The 14,838-nt window shown below is 41.3% G+C and overlaps 1 protein-coding gene across 2 annotated transcripts in view; it reads right to left on the bottom strand.

Annotated features, from left to right (window-relative positions):
* Positions 1-10,472, bottom strand: part of Fam174a (family with sequence similarity 174 member A) — a 28,328-nt gene extending 17,856 nt beyond the window's left edge. For both annotated transcript variants that reach the window (XM_006989574.4, XM_006989575.4), the window contains exon 1: positions 9,902-10,472. In XM_006989574.4, coding sequence (XP_006989636.1) covers positions 9,902-10,335 — 434 coding nt within the window. In that variant the 5' untranslated portion in view covers positions 10,336-10,472. The remainder of the gene's footprint in view (positions 1-9,901) is intronic.
* Between the last annotated feature and the right edge of the window lie 4,366 nt (positions 10,473-14,838).

The raw sequence follows: 14,838 nt of genomic DNA, 5'->3' as shown, positions 1-14,838 counted from the left end.
TACTCTACCTATATACTCCTGTGAGTGGAAAAACAACAACAGTCATGGTTTGTACCACAAAAACCAACCAACTGCAACTCACAGGCGGATTTAAGATGACCTGGAAATGAGCACCATTCTCACACCAAGACTGTCAATCTCGTAAAAGAATCGTCAAAAGTAGAATTCAAATTTGTTCCTGCAGGACTGTGGTTGTACAGAAATATTATGGCCTTTTGGTAGATAAAACTATGTTCACCAAATCTGAACATACCCCCATTCTCCACTGAAGAACCAAAGCACCCCCATTTCAAGCAAGAATCTCACCCCAGCTTGAAACAGGCCTGAGTATCAAAATTCTCAGAGCTGCTGACATAGGTGAAGGGTTTATTTACCAGGCGGACACTTCCGCCTAGCCATTTCCGGATCAAAGCGTCTCTCGTAGCTAGGATACCCGGTGGGCCCGGATATCTCCGCCTAGCAAGTTCCGGGCCAAGGGATCTCGCGTGATCAGGGTCCGTGACGTTGCATGGTCACGTAAGCGCGCAACGTGACCATGTGATCTACGCACACGCGTAGAGTAGTGACGTGACCTGGCCACGGCCCCAGCCGGTTTTAAAAGTCGAGCGCCTTGTTTCCCGGTCTCTTCTTCACGCACGTGTCTCTCCCACAGGCCTGTACACTCTCTATCCCTACATTTTCTAATAAACTCTTATAAGCGGATTCTGTCGTGTTTCGTGACGTTTCCTTGCAGGGTAAGAACACAACGCAGCTAAATAACTAACAATAGGTCCCAGGACAAAGTCACGATGTTTGAAGAGCCATCTGGTAGCAATTGATTAACCACATAATGCCCCAATGCCAGAGGTAGTCTATAAAGTTTGTCAAACATCCTCTATGGATGGCTTGATGAGGTCCCTGTCATGGCCTGAACTGCTTCAATAAACCTTGCTTTTGCATTTCGGTGAGTTCGTGTCTCTAGTAGTCTCTTTGGGGGTCTCGCGCCCAGGGCATAACATTTGTAACATACATACTTTCCAGCCCTAAATAGTTAGGATCATGCCTACTTCTAGCCAAGAAAACATGGACAGAAGCAGCTGTGACTAACAGCTGTGACTAGATAGTCGTCTCTAATCAATAACTCCCAAGCTCTGACAACTGCAGAAGACATGTGCTAAAGTAGCAAAACCAGATTATTACATGAAGGTAAACTGTTCAGTTTATTCAAGTAATTCAGAAATACAGTTCAAGCATCTAGCTGAAATTTTCTAAAAATAAATCTTATCCCATGCATGTGTGCTACTCAGAATTTTATGTAATAATGACATTTTTCTGTTCTGATTCATTGCTACCAGTGATGTAATCTCTGAGTGGAGGAAATGCTGCTCTAACTTCATTTTAGCTGCATTCATTCTAGATGCATATAACCAGTGCCTAACAGACTAGACAGGAGAACCACACCACACGGGAACTGTAAACACACATGCACGTGTCATAACACAGCTACAGTTTAGAAGGAGTACAATTCGTTCAGGATGGAAGATAAACTGAAAAGACATATTGAGAGTAGAGGAAATAATTAGGATGGCTTCTACCAGAAGAACAAAGTTATTAAATCCTAACAAACACAAGGCTGTTGCACGTAAGGGACATTTGTAAACTAAAACTAGACGACTGGAGGCAGATGGTAAACAAGTCTAGAGGCGGATCAAGCTCCTAGAACGGGGAACTGTAAACGTGAAGGCATTTACCTAGTGAAAAATCATGCAGCTTAAGTTTAGTGGAGGAAAAAAAAATACGATGGTTGAAGTTGGGCATAGTAGTGCACACCTGTAACTCACAAACTCAGCAAGCTGAGGCAGAATTGTGACATCAAAGCCAGAATGGATTACATAGTAAGACACTGCCTCAAAAACAGAAAGCAAGCTTTCAAATTGCAATTTGCGAGACTGTCTAGTAAGAAGCTAGCTGACTGCGCAAGCTTATAACTCACAACGTTATTAGCAGGGTTGAAATGGCAATAGAAAACAAATTTCGGATGGATCACAGAGGCAGCAGGGATAGTAGAATGCAAAGGGGTAAGGGAAAGATACATGTCACTGAAATAGATTAAACGAGGTAAGACCATTCCCCCTGCAAATATTCATATTCTATTATCAAGAAAGGGACCTTGGGAATCAAAGACCAGCTCTCCAAGGCAAATAAATGGTGATCAAAACAGGAAAAAAGGTTGAGTGGTCCACAGCTGCCTGAATCATGACTCTCCAAAGGCGGAGGAACAGGAGTTCAAAGCCTGCCTTGGCTATATTTTGAATTAGAGTCCAGCCTGGACCACATGCAACCCTGTGTCAGACAAATATAAACAAACAAACAAACAAACCAAAAGTTTAAAAAAATGAATTTATCAATAAGGAAACTCATGAAAAAGCAAGATACTATACACAGAGAGAAAAGAAAAACTGAGACACGATGCTGCAGAAGCCAATGTATAAACTGTTGTATCCACTGTTCACAGGGGGTGGAGGGAGTGCATGAAGGGAGACAAAAGTATTTACAAACTGTCCTCTGTAAGGATATCCTAGAGTGGTGCAATTAGAAGCCAGGCTATGCAAAGGAGACTAAAAGACAGGGAAACGGATGTAGCAGATAAGATCATGCATGTGCAGAGGGGGTATGGACATAGACAAATGGGGATATTTCAATGCAAAAGCTCTTTGCTGCTCTGCCCATGTTACTCCTACCATGTGAGTGTTAGATACTCCTTCCTGTCTTCTCAGATTCTGTGCTTTCTCATACCTTCAAATGTTCCTTCTCTATTTGCTGTTTTCCCAGTATTCATATTCAAACATAATTGGACAGTTTATTCTTGAATACACATCTCTTTAATATAGTAATCCAAAAATTCTCCGTCTGTAGGAAGCACAGCTTACAGTAAGCATTGGAGAAATCAGATTGTCAATGAAGGATGCCTATTCTCCTCAATAGAAGGAAATGAATGATACCTGGTCACCCGGAATGCCAGAGTGTAAATGGTCAGACAACTTGATGATCCTTTGCTATTCTATCGGGAGCCGGCCTCCACCTGAATCCCCCACTATCCGGCGCATTGTTTAGGCCCTAATCCTGAGCTTTGTCTCTCAATGACTACAACCACCCTTATGACACCCTCCACCCACAGAGTCTGTTCTTATGCTTATACAAATCCTTCCTCTCTAGGCTCTAGCCCTAAGCAGTTTATGGCAACCAGAACTCATTCTTATTTCAAAGGTCACAGGTGCTTTGCTACTACTTTGCTTTGTAGCTATGCCTAAGGCTTTGTTGGTGATACTTGTTACATGGAAACCTTTTCCCAAAGTTTTATTGTATTTAAATATCTAAAGGACCAGAATCCAGGAGTTTTGACCCAGTGCCTGAAAGATGGTACTCAGTTGTTTCATCCCACCACATAGGGATCATCTCCCTCCAGGCCAAGGAAGTCCCTGACACCTGCCTGCAATTTTTCAATTGTTAACAGGAACCAAAATATTTTTCTGTAAAGGTTAACTGAGAGTAGACTGGGTTAGACCTGAAGGTGACACATGTAAATTATAGACATATAGCACAGTGTAAACTAATAGTTACTGTTAACAAAAGAAAGTGCCCTTTCAAATGGCCTGTCTCCAGAGTGAGACCCCCCAGAGCAGTTTCCTCAAACATCAAGCTTGATCTGTTATTCCTAAATTCCTCTGACTTCAACTTATCACCCCAAGCAGCAATAACACTCCTTGACTGGACAGCTGGCTCCATGAGAAGAAACATGACTTAGCTTTGAAGTCCCAACAACAAGAACAATTTGAGAGGTTTAACATTCACTCAGATTTACCATGAACTAACTATACTTTAATATAGTCCACATTTATCACCATCTTTCAAATACTTCCCAAATAACATGCCATACACACAAATGCAGTATATACATGCTGATGCATAAGGCAAAGTCCCTCCCACTTTCCATTCTTGAAGTCACTGAGCAGGGTCTAGGATGCATAATATCAAAGAACACCATATTGATATAAACTTCCCTGCATGTCAAAATGACAGGAAAATGTCAGGAAGCATAGTCCTGGCATTAACATCTAAAAAAATTAGAACATATTTACATTTCAACTATACACAAAAGATATTGACTAAATGCAGCAGTCTTAGGATATATGGAAGGACAGAGTGAAAAGACTGCATTAAAAACACTCAGGGAGAGCAGGATGCCTTAGTGAATAAAAGGGCTTCCTGGAAAAGCCCGACAACCTGAATCCTATCCCAGGCCCTACTATAGAAAGACAGAATCAACTCCTGAAACTTATCCTTTGAACTCCTCTTATGGGTCATGGCCCACATGAGCCAGCACCACACACACACACACACACACACACACACACACACACACACACACCATCAACAACACAATAATAAAACAACTGAAAAAAAAATGAAATGCTCAAAGTGCTTTAGCATTGTAGTTCACAACTGTGATGGAGACAGGAATATCAGGTGGTCAACAACAGCTATGTAGGGAATTTGAGGTCAACCTGAGCTACATGAGAATAAAACATTGTCTTGAAAAAAGAAACTCTCAAAAGTATTATGTTTAAATAATAGGAGAAAAGAGGTAGATTTACAGATGATGCTTAAGAAGAAAAACAATAACCATCAGCACCCCCAAGTGGTCTTTACCTGGCAAGACCCATACTACCCGCTTTATGTAGATCTTTGACTAATCCTTTCAGGTAGAAACCTTTAGTTTCCCTGATTCACCAACCTGAGACGGACTTTGAGGACACCATGTAACTTACATGTGAAAGTTGGAATACATTGCAAGGAGGCTGACTTCCTAACAGGCTACACTGAAATGAATTTGGGCTAGGACAATTGAAAAGAAATCAACATGGGAAAATTAAAACAAAATTACCCATTACTGTACTGGAACTGTTCAGAACTGACCCTTCCTATAGAATTATGACTTAGCGGGTGTGTATTTGAATAGTGACCTTATGGACTGATGGGCTGGACTCTACTGCTACAGTATCTTCTATGCTAACTGGTCAAATCATAAGATATTTTTGAGCCAGCTCCAAAGACAGGAGTTTTAATTTGCTGGGTTATAAAATAGTAACTTAAAACACAACATAATGGTCTTCCCCCAAACCTAAAGCAAAGATGAAGATGAGCATCAACTGTTTCTGGTGACTACAAACTTTGCCTTCCTTGTAGCACTCTGTATTTCCTTATTGGTATAATCTCCCCAACAAAAGTCATCATCTGGAAAAATGGTCATTAGGATTGCTACCATCCTTGGCAACAAGTGAACTTCTTTTTCCTCAAGCATTTAATTCCTGAGCTGAAGGACAAAGGCAGAATCAAAGAAAAGACACGGGAAGCTGTATCCCCTCAGTACAGATGCAGAGACCTGTGTGCTGTGCTGACTTTGTATCCTTCTTGTCTTAGCCTGCACTGATCCCCGCCTGCTCCTCAGAGCCTCAATTGTTCTATGTTCTTTCTTTCCTTTGACTTCTTAATATCTCAAAATTCTAGTAAATGCCAGAGCACTCAGGAAGTTTTTCTTTTTTCTTTGTGCATATTTTGTAGGGAGAAAAGACTGAGAGAGAATACTTCTGTTGAAAAGCTCAATGAGATAACTACTATTTTCCCTCTTAAGAGTATTTACACTCTCAGTCTGCTCAGGCCTACTTACTCTGCTAAGCATTCAGGTGCAAGCTCTGTGGTCCTTCCTCTATGGAGAGGGTTAAGGAAAGTAGCCACTCTTCTCTAGCATTTCTGAGTCTTTTTCGGGAGTTTCCATCCATGCTGATGACTGACAGGCTACACTGTCCCATCACTACTGTCACCACCACTGGTCATATTTGGCATCAGGAGAGTAAGCCACACAGCTCATTTAACACTGTATTATTTCACAATATGCATAAACACTTGGGCAAGTTTCATCTCTCAAAAAAAATACAAATGCTTGAGGAGTCACACTTCTTAAATATATTTCAAAGCACTTTCATATCTCTCCATGTAATATATTAAATATGTATTTCTTGTCTGACTAAGTGATGAAAAACCAAAGCACAAATGACTTTCAAAAGATATATAAACAATTAAATAGATTCTTTAAAAATGTACAAACTTCCCATCTTATGTGTTGCTAGTTCTTACTACAAGGTCTAGTACTGACAGGCACTAAACAATACTTATTAAATTAATAGCAGTGACTAATGGATATAAATAGCTTTACAGACTTTCTGTCTCTATAACCACCTAAACTGAATTTTCATCAATGGCATACATAATTTTATAATCGGTGGTGAAACTCATTCAGTATTCTTAAGAAACCAGATAGGAAGCTGGACATGGTAGCACAGTTTTAATTCCAGCACTCAGGCAACAGGGGCAGGTATATCTCCAAGTTTAATGCTATCTTGTTCTTCATAGCAAGAACTAGGCCATCTGAGGGTAGATAGTGAGACTATCTCAAATAGAAAGAGAAAGAGAGAGAGGGGAGGGGGGAGGGGGAAAATAAAGAAGCAGACAAGCCAATGTCTAGCAGTAGTAGTTACTTTAAAATACAGCCATTCTCTGACTATATCTAGCAAATCAAGAAAATCTTTGAAGGATGAGGCGCAGGGCTGACATAGCACACTACACTATTTTTCAGTTTACCACAGTAATGAGTATCAGCAAATACTAAGGTTGTCTTACTTTTTCAATTTGTAAAGTCTTAAAAAGTCACGTTCACCAAAAGTCATCTTTTACAAAGAATCACTACCCACTTCATTTTTCCATAAATGAACTGGCCATCTTCATAGATACTAGCTCCTTGAATACGGTACAGTTGTTGAAGCCAACAGTGCAGTCACTGGTTATGCTAGGTCCAAGAGGACCTGGATTTGGGCAGGTCCTACAGATGTGCTCTAGACAAAGCCTTACGCTTCTTGAACTTCAACTTCCCCCAGAAGAGAACCACCCACTTTGAAGATTGTTTTACAAGAATTAGAAAATGTACTCAAATTATGTGACGTTATGTGTGATACATATCACTTAGTATTAACATTGATTAGTTTATATGTACCATAGAAAAAAAATCTCAAAAGCAGTGTTTTAGTTACAAACATTCTTTGAAAGAAGAGTCACTTTATACTGTAGAGTAATGCTGTATAGTTTCTGCACACTAAATATTAATAGGACCCAGACATAATTATTGTAATTCTACTTTTAATTGCTGTACAATAACTGTACATACACATAGTCCCTGTCATCCAAAGAAGCCAAGATGGAAAAGTGAAAAAGGATCACTAGCAAGGAGGGAGAGAGTGAGTCGGGGACTTTAATGCTTCTTTGTTGCAATTTTTAATTATCTGTATAACTATTTGGTGAATGTCCCTGTGCTCTTCCAGGCTGGAAGTACCATGGAGGCAGTATTGTTGATTTACCTCAAAATGATACTGTGATTGCCCAGTGTAGGACAGCTGAACAAACACTGGCTGGCTGAATGAAGACTATCAAAGCTAAATCTGGTGCTGATTACCACCATTTCAAAGAGCTCTTTATCTCTATTTCATAGAGTTCTAAGACCGGAAGAGTAGAATGACTTCCCAAAGAAGGAAAAGTAGATTTATCACACTGAATATAAAAAAGACACATCATGGGAGGAAAAAAAGAATCTCTGCTTTAAGGCAAGAACAATTAATCATAAATTTTTAATAGGAACTGTTTTTACATAATCAACATACAATGCTTAGGACTGTAATAGCTCTCTGGGATTGTTTTCTGGCCTTACACATTTTGGCCAGGAGAAATGTCCTACAAAGAAGAAAGAAATCTAAGTAGCAATTGAGATCTTCATATTTCTTCATTCTACCAGCAAGCAGCAATTATCCTTTAAGTTTCTAATTCTACCACTTACCTATTCAGCAACATAAAGAATGAATTAAAGCTCATTCACTAAGCAACACTGTGCTCTCTAGACACATTGCACAGTGCTACCAACTTCAGTAATAGGCACAGGGTAAAGAATAAGACATGCAAGATGAATTTTCACAGAAAGGCTGTATTCATCTTATGAAGTCTACTTTGCCCCTACAGCACTCCTGTAATGTATTCAAGTCCCTCTACAGAAAGAATGTCACTGTCTAGAGTATTTCTAGAATGCCAGTATAAATTATTTCTATCCAAATATTTGTGATGCTGAGTTAGATGGAGACAAAACATTTTTGAAGTCGCATAGAGTTTGATATAATAAAATTTTACAATTAAAATATTTGGTTTCATCTCATATCATCAGTTAAAGAAATGATCTGCGAGTATTCTCCCGTGGCACGAATAAGCAACTCTGGTTCACTGTCACACATATTTTTGGAAAGGGAGTCCAAATGAGCAACCACCATAATGAGGACGAGAAGTATCATCTGGAAGAGTGTGAGTTCTGGGGATCCCAGATTTATCATCAATCAAGCTTTGGATGCCAGACAACCAACTACATTTAGAACTTGGACTATACCAACGTGTTAGATGCTGCCTGAAGTATGCAGTTTTTATCAGTTACAGTTCTGAATTTGGCTGTTCTCATACAACATGTGACTGAATCATCTAATACAACCAGAGAAGGCTGAGTTCTTTCAAGATTCACATAAATGAACAGAAAAGAGCAAAGGCAGTAAACATTTATATATAAGACTATAAATTAAGTGAGGTAGAAAAGGAAAATCAAACAAAACCAAGAAAATTAACATTCTACCCATCTACTTACAGGAATTTTACACAGTAGTAAATAATTATATAGTAAAAAAGAATTTAATTTTCCTTTAAAATTTCTTAACATCAAGAAGTCTCACTTTGGTAATCACAAGCTTTTAATACCTTCTCAACATTGTCTAACTTCCCAGTGATAGAGAGTGGCTGTGGATTTTCTGAACTTTTTTAAATCAATAGTTTTTTAGCTCAATAATATCGCATATATGAGGGGTTTTCAAATGCTTTGAATTCCTTTTCATTCTTAAAAGTTACTAAGGGCTCCAAGGAGCTATATATATGGATTATGCACAAAAATATCTAACCTATTGATGAAATATGAGAAGAATTAAATAGTTGATTTTAAATGCTTTAGAACGTTCATAAAACCAGAAATAGTAAAAAGAATGGCTCAATATTTTTCTTCAAAATCTAACATTTGGCCTGAACTATATATACAAAATAAAAACAGACAAGTAAACACTAGATTTTCAAATGTGCTTCTGTATCCAATTCTTTGTAATATTAGGTTAATGGATACAAAGAAAATCCAGCCTCGGCTACATATCAACTTGGAAAACAAGGGAGCAATTTAGTAACCTTTTCTGATTCGTTTTACTTTTATACAACACCAAAGTTTGACAAGAGGTATTTCCTTAGTATCAGCTTCAATGTAGAATTTCAAACCTTACCAGTAAGTATCTGTACTTTATACACTTGCATACACTGACTCACAAATAGGAGTGCATTCTAACAGGCAAAACGCTGGCAAGTTAGTTACACCAACTGCAGAGTGTTAAGAGTACTTGCACAGTAGTGTAATCAAAATTCCAGGGGATGGGGGAATCACTTCCACTACAAGGTAAAGGTACCTTTTAAGGCAAAGGCAAGCCTCGGGGAACGAGATACTGGATGTGGGCTACTGATATATAAGTGAAAGACATCAGTTTGAGTCGCAGAGGTAAGGTATCTCAGGCCATTAAGACAGCCAATCAGGTGGTCTTAGATTCCAGTCCCAGATGCTGGGGTCAGGGAAGGAGTCAAGCCCAGATCACAGACATCATCATCCATCCACCCAGCTTCTTGGAGCAGGTCACCTGTCAGCATGCTCTAGGCCGCAGGGGGCGTGGGGGGACCCATCGAGGCTCTGCCTCACCTGACGGTCCTGACCACGAAGTACACCAGCACCGCGCCGCTCACCACCACCAACACGGTCAGGGCCCGCTGGGTCATGGGCTTGTCGCCAGGGTTGGGGCTCACCGCCAAGCTGCCACCCACGGAGCCTTCCCCGGCTTTCCCTCCAAGGCCACCGGCCTCTGACTCCGCTCCGGGGCTGCTGCCATTGCGGCCCTCCGAGCTTCGAGGGCCGGCGGCTTCAGCCTGAGCTTGACCCCGGGGTTGGGCCGCGGTGGGGCCGGGAGGCAGCGGTGACAGCGTGCGCGGCCCGGGCTCTGGAACCCCGGATCGGGCCGCCGCCCTGGCTGCTGTGGACAGCACCGCCCCGGACCAGCTCAGCGCGGGCAGCAACAGCAGGAAGAAGGCCGGAGCCAGGAGGCGGCGAGGCCCGGAGCAGCTGCGCGGGGCCGGCATCCTCCCCACGCCGCCCTCTCAGCACGCCGCAGCCGCCGGGCCAGCCTCCCGGTCCGCAGCGCCGACCATGGGCGCCCCGGAACCGGCCAAGAGCCGACTCCCCCGGCCAAGAGCCTGCACGGCGGGCGGCGGAGACTGCGGCGGCTTCGGCGGCGGCGACAGCTTGCCGGGACAACCGGAAGTTCGTACATCTCCGCAGCCACTGCTGCTACGGACGCCTCCGGTTGCTAATATGTAGGGGCGGGCCGCGCTCAGTGACGTCAGCGGCTCGAGCCGGCTGCGCACGCGCAGCAGTGGGAGCCTCTTCCTGGCGGGCAGACTTTGCTTTTTTTTTTTTTTTTTTTTTTTTTTTTTCCCCAGGAGTGGACCTATCAATGAAAGCGCTGGGCCAGGTTGGGCCAGGTGAACGGGAAACGGATTGTGTAAAATGAGCCTCAGTTCTTTCCATGTGGGGGGAACATGAGTGATAGGAAATTAAAATCCCTGATGCCAAACTTCCAAACTGCACCTCATCAGTATGCACTTGGTCTCAGTTCCCTCAGCAGGATTACCAACTTCAAGGGGAGCTTTTTCCAGCTTCAAGGGACTTTTCTTGGAAGCTTTTACTTTAGAAAATGTAGAGTTTGTTAATTCGGGGTTGTCCCTTTAAAATGTAAATATTTGTAAAGCCCCCTTCTCAGATTCTGGAGAATCTGATGACCTGAAGTCATCTTTTAGAAATACAATCGAAAATATTTCCTAGTTTCTGTTGTAGGATAGGACTCGAACCCAATCAAGTTCCTTGCCTCAAGTGCAAAACTACTCCTGGACTTGTAGAACACAAAAAGTTGTCTTCTCCTTTGCATATTGACTTAGGAAATACATGGGCCTATGATTTACCCACTCACTTTTATCTTACAGAACCGGAGCTCAGACTTTCGTCTGCTTACGTTTGAATAAAGTTGTCTTTGTCTATGTCACCCATCAACGAACACTGAGACAAATGAAACACCCGGGGCAGAGGGGCAAGGGTTGCGCATCAATATGGTTAGACATTGTTAAATACGATTGGTATTGGTAAATGCTATTCGAATTTTTGGTCCTTTGTTGATATTTGTTTCAGTCTTTATTATAAACAGACTTTTAAGGCTTTCTTAAGAGTAAAGCTCTCAAGAGGCAGATGTTTAAAGATCTGGAACGGCCATGTAGTCCTTGTACTGGCAGACAGAAGCAGCACTCTGAAGACACTCCAGCAGCTACGGAGAACTGCTGAAGACATGCTCCAGAGAGCCCAAACAGGCTTAGAGAGCAGTAAGAGGCAAGACAAGCATTGATGAATTCTACTTAATTCTGCAGCCATTTTCACCAAGACCTGGAGCACTTCGCTAAGAAAAACTCATTAGCCATTTGTCTCTGATTCCAGTCCTTGGAAGGTAAGTTGCCCAGTAACCCTCACTCAGTGACCACCCTCAGAATTGTACAGCCGTACTGCATGACTAACTGCTTTTTAGGCTTCTGTAACTACTTAGATACCCAAAGATTATTTTGAGTGGCCTTAACCACTTAAACTTGGCAGGGCATACCAGTTTGTGCTTGCTTGCATAAATATTGAAAGTCATCTTGTGGTTTCACCTTTAAAAAACCCTTCCCCATACCCCTCCTTCATGACATGCCTGAGATTGAGCTTTAAGGCTGGTGTCCTTCCAGCAGCTAATCAATAAACCTTTTAATTATAATTGAATTGAGTCTGTGGTCTTTTCCCAGGGGTCAAGAACTCCGTAACACCTTCTTTGCCCACAAGAGATCTGTGATTGGTACAATCACAATCCTTCATTCCTGTGAGGTGTTGTGCTGTGATTTATAAAAATATAGTCATTTATTTGCAAATGTACTATAGTTAGTCACCATTCTTACACCTCCTTTCTGGCTGTTGTAAGTAGGCTGTTGAGCTTACTTTTCAAGCCACCAGGAGACAGTCTTCTGTGCTGTCCCCTGCTGTTGCAACATTGGGCACAGTGGTTTCCTCTGTATTATCTTTCCTTGCTGACTTTGTATCTGTATCACTACTGGAGCTGAATGAGCTGTTAGAGGAACAAAAGAAGAGTTGTCCAAACAGCAAAGCTTCAGTAGTGTCCAGAGAAACAGTGAACCCTGGTGACCAGAAGTCTTCCAGAGTGCCATCAAACTTCAAGGGGCAGGTATCTCAAACAGTGTAGGCCTGAAAACTGGGACTGTCAGGGTTGAGGGTCCTGACACCCTGAACTAGTGAGCTGTGTCATTTGTCACAGTAGATCTGACAGTCCCAGCCATAGCGTCCAGTACAGGAACCTGCAACCCTAGAAAGCTCTGACTACTATTGTTTGCAACTGTTTTGCACTGGCTCATGGCTGAGAATTTCAAAGGTCAGGGCATCTTGGAACTCCCAGAACAAGCTGGGTGGAGGTGGTGCAGGCCTTTAATCCCAGCACTTGGAAGGCAGAGCCAGGCAGATCTCTGTGAGTTCAAAGCCAGCCTGGGCTACAGAGTGAATTCCAGGAAAGGAATAAAACTACACAGAGAAACCCTGTCTCAAAAAACAAAAAACAAAACAAAACAAACAAAAAAAAAAAAAAAAAAAAAAGAAAGGAAAAAAAAGAACTCATAGAACTAAGCCTCTAATCTAAGCATCTGGACACAAGCACAATTCCCAGTTATAGGGAATTGGAGGAACTCTGCCACTAGGCCTTCAATACTCAAGAATTGTTAGCAGTAGAAAATATTCTCCTTTCCCACCCCAGTTTTCAGTCCAATTAAATAATGTCCCCAACAAGCTGGTTTTCAATAGCCGATTAATCCCATTTAGGCAAACATTAACAAAAGGCTGTCCAATCATGACCAGTTGTAAGTATCTGTATAAATCACCATCAAGTACAGGTGTTTTGCAGGACATTTGATCACACTGTAAACCCTGAGACTGCATTATTTACTGAAAAAAAGCTATTTCTAGTTGTATGGCTCAGCCCTAGAATAACCTTTAATCCAAGAGCTTTCTGCTTGAATACTGTAAACAGAGGCAGAGCAAGCAATCAGTTGACAAGATAAAACCACAGAGTGTAAGAGGCAGTCAGGAGGACAGATAGAGAGATGCAGAGGAAGTAGAAGGAAGGGAGATCCAGTTGGAGGAGGTTTTGTTTGAGACAGCCCTTTTTCTGGGATGTAGGAAACAGCTGGGTGCTATCTCTGCCTCTTTAAGCTAGCAGGTTTTCACCCCAGCATCTGGCTCCTGAGTTTTTATTGATAAAATAGAATGATATAGTCTTAGTTTAAAAACAACATTTGGTACTCCAATACACATGGACAGGAGAATTCATACCAGTGAAGGACAAACTGAGAAGTCATTGGACTTGGTAAGACACCTTGAAAGTCCTTAAGGAGAGAGTTAAGTAATATTAAAAGGTGAATCTTTTCCATGTTAAGGATGGGGAATATCATAATGCAGGGCATTAGGATGCTGTATAGTGAGTGCTACTTTGGATGGCTTGAAAATAGAAGCAGAAAATGAAAAGATAAATGACTTAACTGAGATTGACATAATGCTGACTATAAGTACTATTAGTCTGGTAATTCAAATTTTATCCTAAATAGCCATAGTGATTTTTTGTGCCAAATATGAAAAGTGGACTGATAAGATACCAGCCTTGGAAAGACTTCTAGATGAAAATGAGAAAAATACTAAGGCACAAACAGTAGAATTTAGCCTAGAACCTATGCACTACCCACATAATGAAGCTAGAGAGGGGCAACCCAAGGTTGTTAGAAGACCAACCTTCGTTTATTTGTTACTATACAAGAACTACAGGGGACAATAAGCACCCTCAATGTTATCAAGAAGTTAAATGGAATTCTATAGAAATATTAGATTTGAGGAGATTTAAGGAAGCAGTCTTTTCATATAGTATGCATTCAATGAATGTGAAGCAGATATTAAATTCATGGATGACTCAGAACAGAACTATTCCCCCAAGACTGGAAGGATTTGGCAACACAAGATTAGAAGCCGGTATTCAGTTACAATGGTGAACATGGTGGAAAAAGGAAGCTAGGGCTGTGAAAAAATGAAATGGGGCTAGAGGTATTAAAATTTCCCAAGATCAGCTCTAGGTGAAGGCCAATATGCTGAATTGCAAATGCAGCTGGAATTTGATGATCACATGTTGACATTACATTGTTTAGCAGCTTTAAATGCTTGGGACAAGGCTGAAGAATTAGGAAAGAGGTTGGAGTCATTTGCTAAAATTATACAAGGCCCTATAGAAGGCTTAACTGATTTTTTTTCAAAGACTGACTTCAGCTGTAAATAGAATATCAGATCCAGAAGACAGACAAATAGTAATCAAATTTTTGGCTTTTGAAAATGCTAATTCAGAATGCAAAAGGGTGACTAGGTCTTTAAAAGCAAGATCAGCACCAACAGGTGAATGGATTAGAAATATAGCTGATATTGGATCTCATGTTTATGATGCTGCTCTGATAGAATTAATTTCT

This window comes from Peromyscus maniculatus, chromosome 13, assembly GCF_049852395.1.
Source record: "Peromyscus maniculatus bairdii isolate BWxNUB_F1_BW_parent chromosome 13, HU_Pman_BW_mat_3.1, whole genome shotgun sequence".
Taxonomy (NCBI): domain Eukaryota; kingdom Metazoa; phylum Chordata; class Mammalia; order Rodentia; family Cricetidae; genus Peromyscus; species Peromyscus maniculatus.
The sequence above is the reverse complement of the archived record's forward strand: the minus strand, read 5'-3'. Positions and strand labels throughout refer to the sequence as shown.